Below are 16,832 nucleotides of genomic sequence, written 5' to 3' on the forward strand. Positions count from 1 at the left end.
TGCTCAAATATGTGCAATGTGGAAAAAGGTCTTACATATGGAGTTTTCGTGCCAAGACTTTTTCTTTTTTTAAAGAAGCCAGGATCCTTTAAAAGACGGAATGAGCTATGCGTACATTTGTCACATCTAACGTTTGGTTTTATTTTGACTTTAATCTTAATGCCTACTAATAAGTAGTGTTTCACTTCACTTAGGTTCTGGCACTGTTATTCATTGACACCTAATGTGGATGGTTGGAAATGATTGATCCGCTTTTAAATTCATATAATGTCAACCGCAGCGTTTCTTAAATATGATATGTGCACCCTTAGATACACAGAGGCACTTCGGCGGATAAATGAGATTTTAACATGGCTTCCGCAAGAATAAACAAATTATTTTAATGCTTTTTGCAAGAACAGGAGTTTTTTCTTTTCAAATTAAGAGCAGTTTAATTGGAACATGAAGCAATTTATTGCTCAATTGTGTTATAGTGACTACAGTCTTTGCAAAATGTTGTATGCCCTCATATGGATGTGCATTTTTATGTGACGCAATTTTCCGGCGGACGAGCCAGAAATGAAACGGATGATGTTACTTGATCTATCTTCATGAGTTGCTGAATAAAATATGCCTAGCGATACCGCAACAGATGTAGTTCCAAAGTTTATTCAATTAGACACAGATGGAGCAGCACTCTTTTTTTTTTTTTAATCTAAAAAAGCTTTACGCTGAGGTTATACCATTGAAAAATGGCTGATTTGCATTTTTAGGCTTGAATTAATAATGTCCTCCTGAGACTCATTTGTGACCACTGTTGAGTCCAATTTGTCTCAGCAAGACAGCAGTGAGGTGCATCCCACAAAACACGTGAAAAATCATTGGAAAAGCCAGAATGTCCTCTAAAGAGGACACTAGGACTTAGTAGGGTAGAACGAGTCAAACGATATAGACTAAAGACAAAAGTCCTCCTCAGTGGACACAAGCAAATGGATTTGCATTCAGGAAGACACATTTTACACCCCGTCTTACCTGTTGTTGCTGTCGTGGGACCTGTCTGTCCACGGTCTCCTGCAAACTCCGGGAGGCGGGCAGGTGGGTAGAGGTGGAGGCGGAATGGAAGGCAAAGGAGGCAAAGTCCTCTTGCCCTTACAAGAACCGAGCCTGGAACCTGGCGTAGAAGGCGGCGTATGGTGCTGGAAGGTTCTCTGAGGTTTCGGCAAAGGGTTAATGGACGGAGCGCCCGGCTCGCTGTATACGTTCTCTGGATCGCCCTCTCTCCTCCACCTGGAGCCAACAGGACGGGACACGTCGAAAGTGCCAAAAATGGGTTCGTGAAGGCGCTTTTCCGTTTCTTCCAGCTCTTCTTTTGATGGCGGGCAGAAGTAATTCCCTGGAAATGCCAGTGACGTCCCACTCTGGACTTCTTTTGTTGCCTTTTCCAGTTTCTTAACGTGGGTTAAAACGGTTTTCTTGTCTTGGGGCTGTTCCGTTGCCTTAGCAGCCCGTAGTCCTCTCTCTAGAATCGCTTCTTTGTCCTTGTTTGTTAGGCCTTCGGGAGATTTAGTCCTCACGTCCCCGAGCTTTCCGGCGTTTTCCTTTCCCGAGTCCTGCCTGTCCCAGCTTACAAACCTCTTGCTGTTTGTGCGTTGGACCTCCGGGGGTTTGAATTCCTTTTTTCTGACCGACTCGATTTCCTTCTGCGTGGCGCTAAGTGGACAGGCGTCCACAGAAATGGCTTGGCTAGGCTCCTTTTTGCCCTCCCATTGGGAGATTTTATCGCGGATACTCGCAGTCTTGACTTGGCCCTTAATCAGAGCGCCGCACTGTCCGTTCTCCACGTTGGGAGACCTCGGGTCACTGGTGCTGGCGGCTCTCCTGTGAGTCAGCATGCTGCCGGGAGGAGCCGGGCCGATCGTGGGGGAGATGGGACGAATAGCTCGCGCAGCTGTGCCCCTCTTGTATCTGTCCCCTGGTAGCCCGCTCGGCTCTCGGCGCTGCGGCGCCACAGACGACGGAGTCTCCCCAATCTTCAAGCCGCAGCAATGGAGTCTGGAAAAGGAAATGAACATCGTCAAACGGAAACGTTCCACTCGCTTCGCATTTCACGCGGACTCTTCGTCACCGACGGACGCTCGATTTGCCGACGGATGGCGAGAAAAATGACGACCTAAGCACCTGATCATCAGAAGACCGTTAGGGAGCGACGGGCTGTTTGTCTGTCACTGATAGGCACGAAGATGGACGAATAATTTGGAAAAATTCTTAGCTTTGGGGATGACAAAGTGATTACTGGGTCATGACACTCTGAGCCCTTTGAAGGTCAAAGTTGACATGCTCGACACAGAACTAAGTCCGTGTCGGCGCTAGGCGAGACTAAACAATACCAAAAAAGTGGGCATGCAAAGCAAGTTTTGATGCCAAATGTCAAAGCGCGTTCTCGGAATGATCGATATTCAAACAAACATCGGAAACATGGCCTTGCAATGGAAGACGTTGGTGCTATCTTGAGGAAATCTCTTGGGGGAAATGACCGATTCTGTAAAATAAACAAGTACATGACGCCAAGTAGTCCAAATTGAATTTGGATTTATTTCTTTGGCTGTAACCTGTTTTCGCTCCCCTCCAACTTCCGCTGTTGAAACAGCAGGGAGTGAGTAAATAGAAATTGGTTTATGATTAAGCAAGCGACTTAAGAGGTAGACATTCAAAATGACAATATGGAATACTTGTCAGAAGGATTGAGATGAGGGTCATTGAGGGCAAAGGGAAGCGGAGAAGAAAAGGACACAAAAGACCAGCTGAGCTAACACCTCAACCGGCGGAGAAAACACTGGTCGAAGAAAAAAACTGAATGAATAGATCCATTCACAAAAGTATGCTAAAAGCTAAAAACGCTTCTTCCAGACGCTTCTATTGTCAACTAAATCTGTTGATTGTAATCTAAATAATTATAATCTGTGTTAAAAAATGACACACGGCAAGATGGAACAATAACATTCAATTAACGCTCAATTTTCGGGTACAGTTCACTCATTTATCGCTGGCTGTTTATAGCCAGTGCCTGTTGCAGCTAATGGCCTTAGCTGAGGTTATAACAGCATTATTTACAGTAAAAGAAGCGAGCGGGCTGTACCACCGTCCGAGTCCATTCTTGTTCATACACAGGAATTTTACTAAATGTCTCCACATCGCGAGGAAAAAGAAAAACAACCGCTTCGAGTACAATCAACATTACACTGGCGAGGTGTTCAATGACCGCTCATAATGAGGGAAATCTGAAAGACACTTAACCCGCAACAAATATATAACTCACATACTGTATACAAACTCAAGAAAACATGAAGCGTTTCCGAAGATGAGATTCATTCTGTTCTGCTATAGTTTTTACCTTGTCGCCAAAAACTGTTGGTGTGTCCTATACACGGAAACATAGAAAATACCAGAATTTGTCCAATACACAAGACGACCATTTCTATGTCACACTATCGCGTTTACGTCAGTGGAGGGTGGAGTAAAAAAAAAAAGCATGCTACGCACCACACGTTCAATAGACTTTTGTCAGATGCAAATGATCATTTTGGCACATTTGAATTTTTAAATGGTCAAGAGGAGGTTTTTGCAAGACTTACCCGTTGACTGATTGGTAGATAGTGTTGTCAGTGTTTGTACAGAGCAGCAGCGCCCTCCCACCAGTCATTGTGCTAGCAGCTGGCATCCTGCACGAGCAGACAAGAAGAGGAAAAAAAAAAAAAGTTATCAAACACACTTTTGACACGTGGCGCTTCGGGCCACTTCTTTTCTTTTTTTATCAAATGAGCCGCAATACTGAAAAATTTGATGACATCAGAAAAATTTGCACAGCTCATGTCCATAAACTGCTGTTCCAACTGGCCTGGTGAGAATTTCGCACAATGTCGCTGTATTACGACTATGTCAAAATAGAGGAAGTCCTCCAAGAGATATAGACATAACTGGGGCCATCTTAAGTGTTAACTTGACAATTTTCATCAACATGCACATACGTTCCACGCGAACGGGATAAACGTTTGCATCAGTCATCATGTGACTGGTCTGTAGCTCCCAAATTATTTTCACATGTAATCTGGGCAAAGGTCATATGTTTGAAGGGAAACAGATGGATCCCTTTTTTAGTCTTAAATGACATCAATAACATAAATACTGCATTGGAACATGCAAGTTAGAGCTCTCAAGAATTTATAGCGTTTTTTGTAATCATATGCACAATGGAATAATGGGAGAACATCGAGGGGTTTTGGGGCGACTGGGGTTGTCAAAACTCAAGAGGAAAGTGGATATTGCAAAGAATTATACAAGTATACTGTTGCACTACAATAGCGGTTTACAAAGGGAGTATGTGAGATGGTAAAAGGTTTTCTTAGGGTTTCCGGGCATCTAATTTAATACTAATAAATGCCTTGAGTATCGGGATATCTAACAATGCTTTACAATGCCACGAACATGCAGCTGTTTTTCAATTTAAGGGCAAATTGATTGGAGCATCAAGCAACCTATTGATAAATTGTGTAATAATGACTAAGGCCACTTTATTTGAGTCCAAAATCTTTTTTTTTTATCAAATGAACCTGGATAAATTGCACTTTAGCCAGTTGTGCAAGTTTTCTTTTCAAATTAAGAGCAAATTGACAGGAACATGAAGTAACATATTGCTAAAGTGTGTTATAAGTGTCTTCTTTTTGCAAACCATTGGATGCCTATATTTTTTTAAGGTTTCACATGAGTGTACATTATCTTCTGGAGTTGATGGATAAAATGCAATGAGAGCAGTGGTTCTCAAATGGAGGTAGGCACTTTAAGGGACACTAGATATTTGACATGGGCTTCTCAGGTATCAGCAAATCTATGTTAACGCTATAAAATGTCATGACAGGAAGACTATCATTTTCTTTTCAAATTGAAAGCAAAGTAATTGGAACATGATACACCCTACTGCTAAATTGTACAGATAAAAACAGATAAAAAACTACTAAAAAGTTTGTCCTGCTTCAATGTTTTGAGCCACAAAACAGATCGAAAAAGCACTTTTCATTTTTTTAATGCACCTCAGGATAAATACAATCAAGCCTGAACATGTTTTAGACTTGACTCTTTCACACTGCGTGGCGCTTGCTGGGACCTGTCAAGCCGTGCCTCAAAATTGAACCGATTGGCCGATTTTCCAAGTTTGGGTCGCTCAGGAAATGGCAGCAAATGCTCGGCGTCCTGTGGCTATCTTTGGCTAGGGTGACCCCCATCACCCCTGAAGAAAGATGGCCGCCATAACAATGCAGAGAGGGCTTAGGGAAGCCATCTGCTGAGGCCAATAAAAACTTTGCAGGAAACTGAGACCCCAAAGACCTTCACGCACTCCGGCCTCTTCCTGATCTTGATGGAAGGTGTAACTGGCTGAAAAGATTAGAGTTCCTTGTAGATCATGTGACTTGACTTGTTTTTTGCTTGCTTGGCCGATTTTTTTTTTCACTAATGATGATGCGCTTCTGTATAAACCTTAGTAAAATAAAGATTACAGAACATTTTGCAAAGGAGTCATAACACAACAATACGTTGATTAATGATCAAATTAATTTGCTCTTAATTTGAAAAGAATCCTGCACTGTTCTTGTCATGCCAATAAAAATCATTAATCATGCTTTCACTTAATTTGATAGTGACTGACCTTAACCCTTATTGGTATTTTGTCCAGTTCTTAGATCTTTCCATCAAATGGAATTTTACATCAACCCTTGAGAGAAGACATAGGGAGCTGAAATTTCATACAGATGGTGACAACGTGTCAAAGTTCAACATGGCATGACCATTTAGTTATCACACTCCCAGAAATGTGTCCAAAATACCGCGAGAAAGATGTGGAAGAAAATGACCCAAAATGGTCAAAAAACTACACAAGTATTATAAACTTTATTTGTGTCATTCGGGGACACACAGGAGTGAAGAAACGCAATCCACCAATCTGAGTATTTTGATAAAGTCAGGCTTGCACCAATGGCGAAAGCGCCAATCTTTCCGCTTATCTGATTTCCACCCACATTTAAAAACGACCTGATTGGAATCTCTCGGATATCCGATTTCACGTGCTTATTTTTTCCCTCTATCTGAATTGTGACAAAAAGAGCCCCGTAATGGCGTAACTTTACCCTTACTGTGAAACCACCCTGAGACTCCTGGAAATCAGTGACGTCTTTTCGCCCCCCTATAATCCACCAAACTGCAATGAAAACAATACGTCCTCGCTTGACATGCGATTAGGCCGAGAGGTAAAAAATTTCACCTGCTTCGCTTCACTGACACTCGGTGAGCGATCACCTGAGAGAGCGATTCCTCTCTCTGACAGATTCCGCATGCTCCATCGACTGTAAAAGTTGCGGACAAAGTGAGGACAAGCGCCGACTCGTGCCAATGTGCCAACTGCCGGCGTTTTGGTGTTTTGTTTTGGTGATAACGTGACAAGGTTGTGCTGTCTAAGGAGTTCCGATGTGCTTCCCAGCCGACTTTATCGGGCTTGTCGAGTTGTTGTCGACGATTTGCCTCTCTGGCCAACAGCTGCTTCTCATAAAGATCCAAAGCTCCATCACACCATCCAAGCCCTGCAGGAACAGCTAAACGTGACTTCATCGTCCTGTCCCCCCCCCCACCCCCCACCCCCCAAACTGCACGGTTGCGCTCTTGTCTGCTTTCTACATGCCTAAAAAGGACAAAAGTCGCTGGCTGCATTTCAGCACGTTCGCTCAGGGTGCAGACTTGCTTGTGGAAAGCAAAAAAAAACAAAACGTGTGGTTTTACATTTGAAAAAAAGTGGAGCAAGACGATATGCCGTAATTGGATTCATATATTGTAAAAAGAGGAGAGGTTTATTTTTTTTTACTTTCATTTCACACCCACACTGACAGCACTGGTTCTTGTCGATGTGAAATATTTTTTGGGCAATGTGCAGCATTTTTTCATAGGAAAAGTTTTAAAACAAAATTCTGTGCTGCCCCTGTCAGATTTATTCATCTTTGGAACTACATTTCTAGCGGTGTCGCTAGTCGTATTTTCTTAAGAAACACCAGGATAAAGAGAATGTAAAATAACCTGAAAATTATCTCTTGCTCGCCGGCCAGAAATTTGCATCACAAATGAGAATGTGCATCCATATAAAACTAAACAAAATAAAGGCATACCAAAATTTGTAAAAGAATCACTTTATAAGACAACAGTTGTTTCAGGTTCCAATTAATGTGCTCTTAATTTGAAAAGAAAATTTTATTGTTCCAATCACTGCATTTGAAAATTACTGGAACAGCATAACTGGACCTTAAAAAAAATTTCACTTTATACAGGGCCAAATTCTAGTCTAGGGTTGAGCGAAACGTTTTGACACAGGGGCTGCAAAAGTTTCTAAAATTGAACAAAAGGGCGGGATCAGGAGCAGATGGACGGAGCGTTTTGATAATCTAGGAGAAAAAAACTGCGGGATATCGCGAAAACATGTGATTTATTTATAAAAGGAAATGTACAAACAAAAGCATTCCAACAATGTTATTCAAGCTCCATGTAAACTATTTATTGAAGTGACTCTTCCATTAACTGAAAACAAAATGAACAAAACTGATTGTTTCTTCTTATTGTTAACAGTTACTATTTTAAAGCAATATCCTTCAGAATAATAACATCATCATGTTCCTTCAAATTTGGCGGGCCAGACTGAAACGTTTCATGGACCGCATATGGCCCCCGGGCCATAGTTTGCCAATGGCTGTCCCAGTCTGTTATCAATTTAATACATCGCTCAATGTTTGCTCAACCGTCTCCTCTACAGTATTTCTTGTGCTCCATTTCCTTCAGCTTCCTGAAGAAGAAGCAAAGGAAGGCTTGATGGCAAAAGAAGGGACGTATGGAGGGGAAGGGAAGGGAGTCAGGCAAATAAACAATGGAATTTTATCTGGGCTCAGCAGTCTACTTCACTCTTTTACGCTCTCTGCTCGGGTCTCTGTCCTGCTCGGGGGGCCCCCGCTGCTTTCCCGAGCTGATTTCATAGCGAGGCTTTTGGCCCTGAGCCAAACAGGCCAATTTTGTTACTGCGCGTACCTCTCGGATGCGTGCGCAATTGGAATGGGGACATGTATTGGTTCTGAACTGGATGTATTCCATTCATTGATGCACCCTGCAGGCCAAGGTCCAAAAACAGGCCCTGTGTCCCGCTGTGCTGTGCGCTCTCCATCACCGGTCGTAAAAGATGGACGTCAGAGAGCACTAAAACTTGGTTGACCAGAAAAAAAGGAAAAAAAAACCGACAGAACTTGAGATATACAACACAATAGTTGCGTTTTCAGTCTGCCGGTTCCAGAAGGCGTAAACAAACACCAAATTATACTTCAGAGCCTCTGATCCAACCAAGCACCGCACCAATGCGGGCTTCTCATGAGTGCCGCAAAATGAATGGTTATTTTCTTGTTGGTGTTTATAACAGCAAACAGAATAGACGTGTTTTCTTGCAGGAAATGGGAGTAAGTTCAAGTTTACAGGGAAAAAAATCAAATCTTCCTTGAATGAATGTTTTTTGTTCCCCTCCATGCTGATTAGCAAAGTAAAAATGACACAAAACAAAAGGAAACTGGGGGCATATATTAGTCGACTCAAGCGATATTGACCTGACTCGAGTCAGACAAAATTACTCCAGTTAAATAACTTGACTTGAGTCAGACTCGAATCAGACGCCGTGACTTAAGTCAGATGACTTGACCCGAGTCAGATGAGTCAGACGACTTGACTCCAGTGAGATGACTTGACTCGAGTCAGACGACTTCACTTAAATCAGACAACTAGACTCAAGTCAGATGACTTGACTCCAGTGAGATGACTTGACTCGAATCAGATGAGTCAGATCACCTGACTCGAATCAGACAGGTCAGGCGACTTGACTCGAATCAAACGAGTCAGACGGCTTGACTCGAATCAGATTCGAGTCAGACAACTTCGCTCGAATCAGACTCGAGTCAGACGACTTGACTGTAATCATATGACTTGACTGAAGTCAAACTCTATGGAGCCACAACAAAAACAAGGTCTGACTTCATTTGTCATAACTTGCAAACTGGCGAACCAACACCACAGTTTAGCTAGTGATACAAACACTGGTTTTGTGCCAACATGACCATATATGTACAACTAATTTGTGCATTTGTGAAAACCCTCAAAAAGGGATTTACCAATAGCCTAAAATGCCTTTTTCACAATCATAAGACAAGAACCCAATAAGGATAGAAATAAAGTTAGATGAGAAGGAGGACAAATTTATTAGGCAAAACAAACAAATCTCTTCCTGCTCTTCATCTTGGAGATCACGTTACAGCTTCTCGCAGATGCCGAGTGGGCCCCTCCTCCCGAATGTCAGAAAAGATCCCATCGACTGAGCCCTTAACTCATCCCCAGTCTGCTCCCAATTATCCCACTGGCTCCACAAACTAGGGACCCATGCCAACGGTTTTTCGAGCCCTCCTCTAAACCGCTCTTACTTCGGCCTGTTAAACTCCTTTCAGAGAACTGTCGGCGTCAAATTAAAAGACTCACGTCTTGAGACGTACACAAGCGAAAGCTTCAAATGCTGAAATGCATTTGAGAACCTGGAAACTCTACCTCAAAATCCATGCTGATATATTTCAAACTGCTCAAATCGTCATAACATTATAAAGACGGCAGTTGATTCAAACATCTACGCACGATTACTGCTGTCATGGCAGAAGCTATAAAGACAATCGAATAAACAAAAGCTTTTGTCTGAGGAGACAAAAAAATAAACGGGAGGTTGCCAGATAAAAGGGCAGTTAAGGATCAACACTGACCGTTACTCGCTAAATGAGTTCAAATAAGAGGAGAAACATCCAACTGATCTGCTCCGGTTCTCTTCGTGGTGGACCAGTAAGAATCTTTCGATGCGCACATCAAAATGCTAAAGCTAATGTTGCAGAAATTTGCAAGGCCGCAAAAAAATTCCAGTTACTTTACCGGTGGATTGTCTCCTGGTGGCTAGCCGAGAAAAAAAACAAAAACTAAACTGCAGATAAACCGCACTGGACTATAAACCGCAGGGCTCAAATGATGAGAAAAAAGTCGCGGCTTATAGTTCGAAATGTGAAAAGAGCTCCATAGTTTATTTGGAAATAAGCAGCGCATCAAGCCAACTAAAACATTACATTCTCCATTGACACGCTCCAAATTCGGGATTAAGAAATGGCAGCCATTTTCTGTGGCTGTAGACCTGAACGAAGCCCTCCAGATCTTTCCAGCAACCTGGCCGCTTGCTAACACTCTCCTGTGGGCTTCAGATCAAATTTCTCCTCCAAGCCACAGTCTCTTTAACAGAGCTGCAAAGCCAAACTCCTCTCCGTCTAACTTCCTGTAGCCCTCGGCTTCCTCTGCTTCTTCGTCGCAAATTCCCATCGGAGCTCCCTCGCGGTCTCGCTGCCGCTCTCCTAACATGCTTGAGCCCAAACACGGATTTTTGTCATTCCCGCCCAGCATCCCGGGGGAGCTCGATGAGGCGAGAGCTTGGGAAAGTGCGCTTCCGGAGTACAAACTCTGAAGTCGGAGCCGGCGTTTTTTGACCTCCACACACCCGCCGACCGAAATCTGCAAGCCCGAGCCAAGGAAATGAACCGAAACCAACGGAGAAGGGTGTTAGCATGCTTTTTGCTTTCTCTGGGAATGCCCCGGTCTTTTTCTACATTCGCTGTCAATCTAGTTTCGATTCTCGAGGGCCTGCTGGAGAATCTGATTCGAAGCGTCGGTTCCTCAAAAAAAGTGCGTCTGGAACTACTTAAACGATTTACAGTGTATCCATATCAAACATTGTGGTGTACACGCTCCGCAAAGCCGAGCTAGCAAAGCGCGCGTCAACCTTTTCCCATTTTGTTTGGAATGCTCCCCACAATATGGCGAGCCGGGACTAAATCAAAGAGTTGCGCAGCCACATTTGAGGTCCACTTTGAACCCAGATGGCCGCATTCCTTTCCAGATGGCGGCCTTTTTCTCCGCAAGCAGGACTGGGCTGCTCGGCCAAGGATAAATGTACGTTTGCTATCCTATTTCGCTCCTCCAAGTTGCGTACAAGTGTTTAATGGAGTGCGTTTGCCGCCATGTTGGGTCACTTTGAGACTAAGCTAACATTTTCAGTGGCTGTGACCGTCATCCCGTGTGTGCGTTTTTGCTGGCAAACGACACTGAAATTCCTGCTGGCATACTGTAAGTGACGTAGCTTTTGAATCTCTATTCAAACAACGGCCTGACCCACAATGAAAGTTGAAGCAGCAAATGTTGAAAAACACTGAGAATTAAAAAAAAAAAATGCAGCTGTACAAAGCTTGGATTTTGAACCATCACATCACTGTTTAGTATAGTGTTGCAACCAGGGGCGGAGCTACGTGGTGAGCAGGGGCCGGGGGGGCGTGGCCATCCTTGTTCACTTTCTGGAACACCTTATGGAAAATTTTCTGTGAATTTTCTGCCATTTTTACATTCGTGAAATATTCTCAGACACCTTGATAGTGCATATTTAACGGCTTGGTGGTGATAGGAATGAACACATGGTGTCCACCCCACATAAGAGGTCTGCATGTGTATTATTTTTATTCGAAATAATGATCATCAATAGAATTTATGCAGATCTGATCGACGCTCGTGACTGGGTGATATTTGATTGGCTGTATAATGCCGAATGATCAATGCTCTGCTTTCATTGAAGATTAGCGAAATCTGAGATCATTTGGCCGCCCATTTTGGTACTTGCAGTCAACTGAAAATGACATCAGAGCTTGCTCAGATAACGACCAATTACGGATCATGTTTTCTCAGATTGGTCATGTGACATGTATAAATTGAGCAACAAGCATATTGGTTGCACTCAGGAATGTCTGTAATATGGCGTGCATTATGCACATATGTCTGAGTGTGAGGTATGTTTTTTTTTTTCGGGGGGGGGGGGGGGGGGGGGGTCTGTTTTTGATCATGACTTAAACCATGGCCATCTGCCAATATACCAAATAGACAATCCCCCCCACCATATCTGCTCATAGAGAAAGATTCTTTGCCCGTCACCACAGGACACGTTCTTTTCAGAGTGTCGCCGTGGCAACACCGACGCAGCCGAGCACACAGGCTGGAGGGCCGCCCCACTGAGTGCCTGTCAAAGAGCAGTTCCTGTAAGGGAAGGAAGGGGTGCAAGGGGTCGGAACCTCCTCTGGCCCTTCTGTCACTGTTTTTGATCGGGGAAGAATAGAAAAACAAACGGGCTGCGCCCACTGACAAACGCACGCCGACAAAAGTATTGGGACATCTGCGCATTCCGGTGTTGTAAATGGAAGAAAATGCGAGAACGGGAATGATATTGCAGCCCGACATCTTTCGGTCGGATTGCGGGCAGGCTCTCTCGAGTTCGTCCCATCCCTTCGCATTCACATACAGAAAAAGGCCTTCCATAGACTATTCTCACAAAATCTGAAATATTTCTGCCCTAAATCATCCAAATGCAGTTGCAATGCAACTTGAATGTTGCCAAGTTTAAGCCCTAGTTGTGAGAAAAATCCGCTTGTTTTGTTTTTCTTCAATGGTGCGCATCATCTAAAAGTACTTTATTTTCATACACATTGACATTTTAGCTCTTTAAAATCACAATCTCAATGTTTTACATGACAATAACGAAACCCACAGAGATTTCTGAACGCCCGAAGTCCTGTGACTCAGACAGAATCCATTTTATCCACTCCCTCCCCCCCCCTAAAAAAGATGATTCACGACTTGCCACGTGGGTAAACATCTGGCATTATTCTTCTAATTCCCCCCTCGCGCAGCACGCACATAGATGAGTCGCGGGGAACATTGCGAGGAACGTACAACAACTTATAAACAGTGCGGGCTGTTCGTTAATCCCCCCGGCTCGAACGTAAACAACGGAGCCACTCCGACACTCACCGGCTCCACTTTGGCCAGCCGTGACGAGATCGCGGCCCCTTCATTACCGTCCCGCAGACGGGCAGACAGACGGTCCCCGGCTCTTTATCTCCACCTCTGTAAACCATCCCTCCACAGTAAACTTCCAACACGAAAGCCACATTGGAAGGGAGTTACAAATGTGTGTCCCTAAATCAAAGGGCTCCTCCGCGACTGACGCGTTGCAGTAAATCAAATGTCCCGCTTCTGTTCTCGGTAGTTAAAAATCACACAAAATCTGCCAAGAAATGGATTATGTTGGCTGAGTGATAAGAATCTGGTCTGGGTCAGCACTTATAGGACATAGCAGACATTCCTGATAGCTAGCTAGCTAACTAACAGGGAACGCAACGTCCCTTAACGCTCACAAAAATGGAGGTTAGATGCACAGCTGTTTCCACGTTCATCGTGTTCAAGATAATGGGGTTTGCACCCCTCAAAATAAATAAATTAATACGCTAGATATTCGTCTAGTTCCTGCCTAACGTGAATCCTTTGGTTTAATAAATGCTATTAAAATGGTACCCTTGGGCCTACGTGATGGCGCTTTAGGGGGTATGTGAGGTTTTAACCAAGTTTCTGCAGGAATCAGCAAATCTAATTTAACCCTTTAACCACTTGAACATTTTGGCAATGTTGAAACCCTTAAGGACCATAAATGGTGGCCAGTATAAAAATGTTAAAACAAATAATACAATAAAATGTTTTTCTACTTTTGGGTTTACTGTCAACAAATCAGATCTTTTCAATAAATGCAATGTTTAAAATATAATCAAAAGGTACAGTTATCATTATATCATAATACATGCGGGGTGGCGCTCCGCCATGTCAGTTATAGCTACGGACAGCTGGAGGAGGAGCCGTATTTACCGTAATGCCCCTAATATTCCCACGGGCGCATGCAAAAATTTACACATAATACCTTTTATTAATTACTAATATTTCTAATTTCAATGCATTTCAATTGTTGAGCAATGAAAGTGGTTTCAATATATATTGCCTTACACACGTTTTTTTTTTCCATGAATTTTTCTATCTGTCTATAGATATTGTTATTTTTATGTTTTAGGCCATTTTTTTTCCACAATCACTTTTTTGGAGGAATTAACACAAAATATGTAAGATTTCAAAATGAGCTAATTAAAACTATTACATAAAGTCCTCCATCAATAATGACTTATGCCTGTTATTTTATGTCGTGACAAGAACAGTACAGTTTCCTTTTCAAATTAAGAGCAAATTGATTGGAAGATGAAGTAACTTATGCCTAAATTGTGTTATCGTGACTCCTTTGTAAAATATTACATGCCTTTATTTTGTTACATTTGCAGTATTATTTTAATAATATTAAGCTCCAGTTAAGTTACGTTGACGATGTGCGTTTGTGGAGTGTTAAAATATTTTTTTTCCAAGTTAGAAAGGATACCGGCTTTTTCTCCATGCAGTTAAAAAAAAAAAGAAAAAAGGGCATATGGACGTCATTTATTTCTTGTGCTCAAGCAAGTTGGCGCGTTGGTCGCTCGAAGCAAATTCTGAGTCCATTCAGCGATGCTGTTACGTGACCACAGATGCTGAACAAAGCCCGAAATGCTAAAAATGCTTTACTTCCTGTGCAATGGTGGCCAGATGTCATCAAGTGACTCAGTGAGTTGGACTTTTTCCATATGTGTTATTTGCTCAAATATTGGCTGGGGGAGACAGAGTACCATGCATACTTTGGACTACGGCCTTTATTTGTACAAATTCTGTGTGGTCGACCTTAGATACGGTTCTGTCCGTGGATTAGTCAACTGACAATTGTTATTTCTGCGTTGCACATGGAATATGTCACTGCCTCACATTAGCACTTTGTGTCACTTGTTATTATTGTTGGCATCGCAAGTATTGTGTGAGCGTTTTTGTCACGCAGTGATACCAAATTTCCAGAGACCAAATAAAATAAGTTGGAAAAACATGTTTTTGACAAAAGACCATATTACTCTTCAAACTCGTGTTGATTCTTCATCATGATTCTTTGTTGTACTTCTATAAGACAGTGTCTAATTTCTGTTGGTGCTTTTATGACATTTTAAGTATACACAAAACAACACATGTATGGTTAAACTATGAAAATGTCTTACATATGTGCTAACAATTGAATTGCATTGCAGGGATTTTGTCCAATCCTTTGATGTTTACATCAAAGGCTATTCACCTCAAAGGGAAAGCATTGAACGGAGACAATAGGCAGCTGAAATTTCACCCAGATGGTAACAACATGTCAAAGTTCACCATTGCATGACCACTTAGTTTTCACACTGCCATCCCTGGGCTAAAATACTGCCAGAATAATGTGGAAGAAATGACCCAAAAATGGTCGAAATAATGCAAAAAAAACGAAATTATTTTTAATGTACTAAAATACCTTTAGAACCACATTATTCTGCTTGCTGGTGACTAAACATGACATCACATGCACTCAAGCCTTAGTGAACGCCCAATCACGGCTCAACTTTTTTCTGAGTTTGGTCATGTGACATTCGAGAGCCGTGATTGGTTGTTACTTCAAACAAACTTTTTACAGTTGAAAATTGCTATATAACTTGGCTAGCACTTAAAATCACTGAGCAATTCATTACTAATATATCTATATAGCTTTTTATATCATATATCTATTTAATGGCATATATGTACACATACACACAAATGCTGTATACATATAGACACATGCGGATATCCGTACATGCACACGAACATAAATATGTGTGCACATATACTGTACATCTATGTACATGCGCATGTATGTACATAAAACACACATATATGTGTGTACACTCTAAAAACAATCAGGTTAAAAAACTATGGGTCAGAAAAGGACCAACCCAATACTTGGGTCAACTTTACCAAACCTTCTGGGTTTTGTACAAAATAATCCCTAAATTATGGTTGTTTTGTACAAGAAAACCTCAAAAATTGGTAAAAAAAAAAACAGAAAATTGGGTGAGTTCGACCAGAATATTGGGTCAGTCCTTTTTTGACACATAATTATATATATACATATACATATATATATATATATATATATATATATATATATATATATATATATATATATATATATGTTTGCATTCTTGTGGAGGGAATCGAAGTCATTTATTTGTGAACAACACACCTGGTGATTTATTGAGTCATTTGCTTGGATTGAACCACAGGCCATTTTTTTTTTTTTTTGGAGCGACCATCATCGCAAGTGGGATCACCTGAAGCAACAAGTCGTGCGCTCTCCCCGAGAGAGGTTTCCACTCCTGCCCGTGTCTCCTCGCAACAAAGCAGGCGCAGGGGCCCTCGCTCATAGAGTTGCTTTTGTTCGCTGTGAAGAATGCTCACCCCCGCCTTACCCTTTCCCCCCCTCCTCCCCCTTTGCTTTAACCTGCCAATTTGTGATGGCTTCAGCATGCGCTCTGACTTTTATCCAAAACTTTTCGTTTTTACAATACGCGGCCAACCAGTGATGGATTTCGGGGTTGGGGGGGGGGGTCACTTAGGCAAAAACTTCATCTGATCATCAATCCCGCATTTCAAGTCTCCTCACCTTCCCGATGCGGCCGAGCCCCGACGAAGCTCCCCGGCGGTAGTTCCTCATTTTGCGGCGGAAGGCGGCATCCACGTCTTGCGTGGCTCTCCTCCTCACTCCGTACGCCGCTCTCCTCGGCGTGTCTCGGCAGGCATTCCAAAGTTTCGGGCTTTGAATGAAAAGGCGAGAAAAAGTGAGGAAAATCCCTTTGGAGTGATTCCTTAGATGTTGACAGCTTTTTTCATTGTCGTCCCTCAATGGTGATGCCTCCCTCTCTGACTATCTCTTTCTCTGT

General features: G+C 42.5%; 1 protein-coding gene across 1 annotated transcript in view; it reads right to left on the bottom strand.

Moving 5' to 3' along the window:
- The window catches only part of LOC148422800 (DENN domain-containing protein 2A), a 29,383-nt gene extending 12,551 nt beyond the window's left edge, over positions 1–16,832 (bottom strand). Inside the window, exons 1-3 of the mRNA XM_088417918.1 lie at positions 16,556–16,832; positions 3,612–3,698; positions 1,012–2,031 (exon numbers count right to left, since the gene is read on the bottom strand). Of these exons, the coding sequence (XP_088274044.1) occupies positions 1,012–2,031; positions 3,612–3,697 (1,106 nt within the window). The 5' untranslated portion in view covers position 3,698; positions 16,556–16,832. The remainder of the gene's footprint in view (positions 1–1,011; positions 2,032–3,611; positions 3,699–16,555) is intronic.

Source organism: Hippichthys cyanospilos, chromosome 6 (assembly GCF_059441005.1).
Source record: "Hippichthys cyanospilos isolate Australia breed blue-spotted pipefish chromosome 6, RoL_Hcya_1.0, whole genome shotgun sequence".
Classification (NCBI taxonomy): Eukaryota; Metazoa; Chordata; class Actinopteri; order Syngnathiformes; family Syngnathidae; genus Hippichthys; species Hippichthys cyanospilos.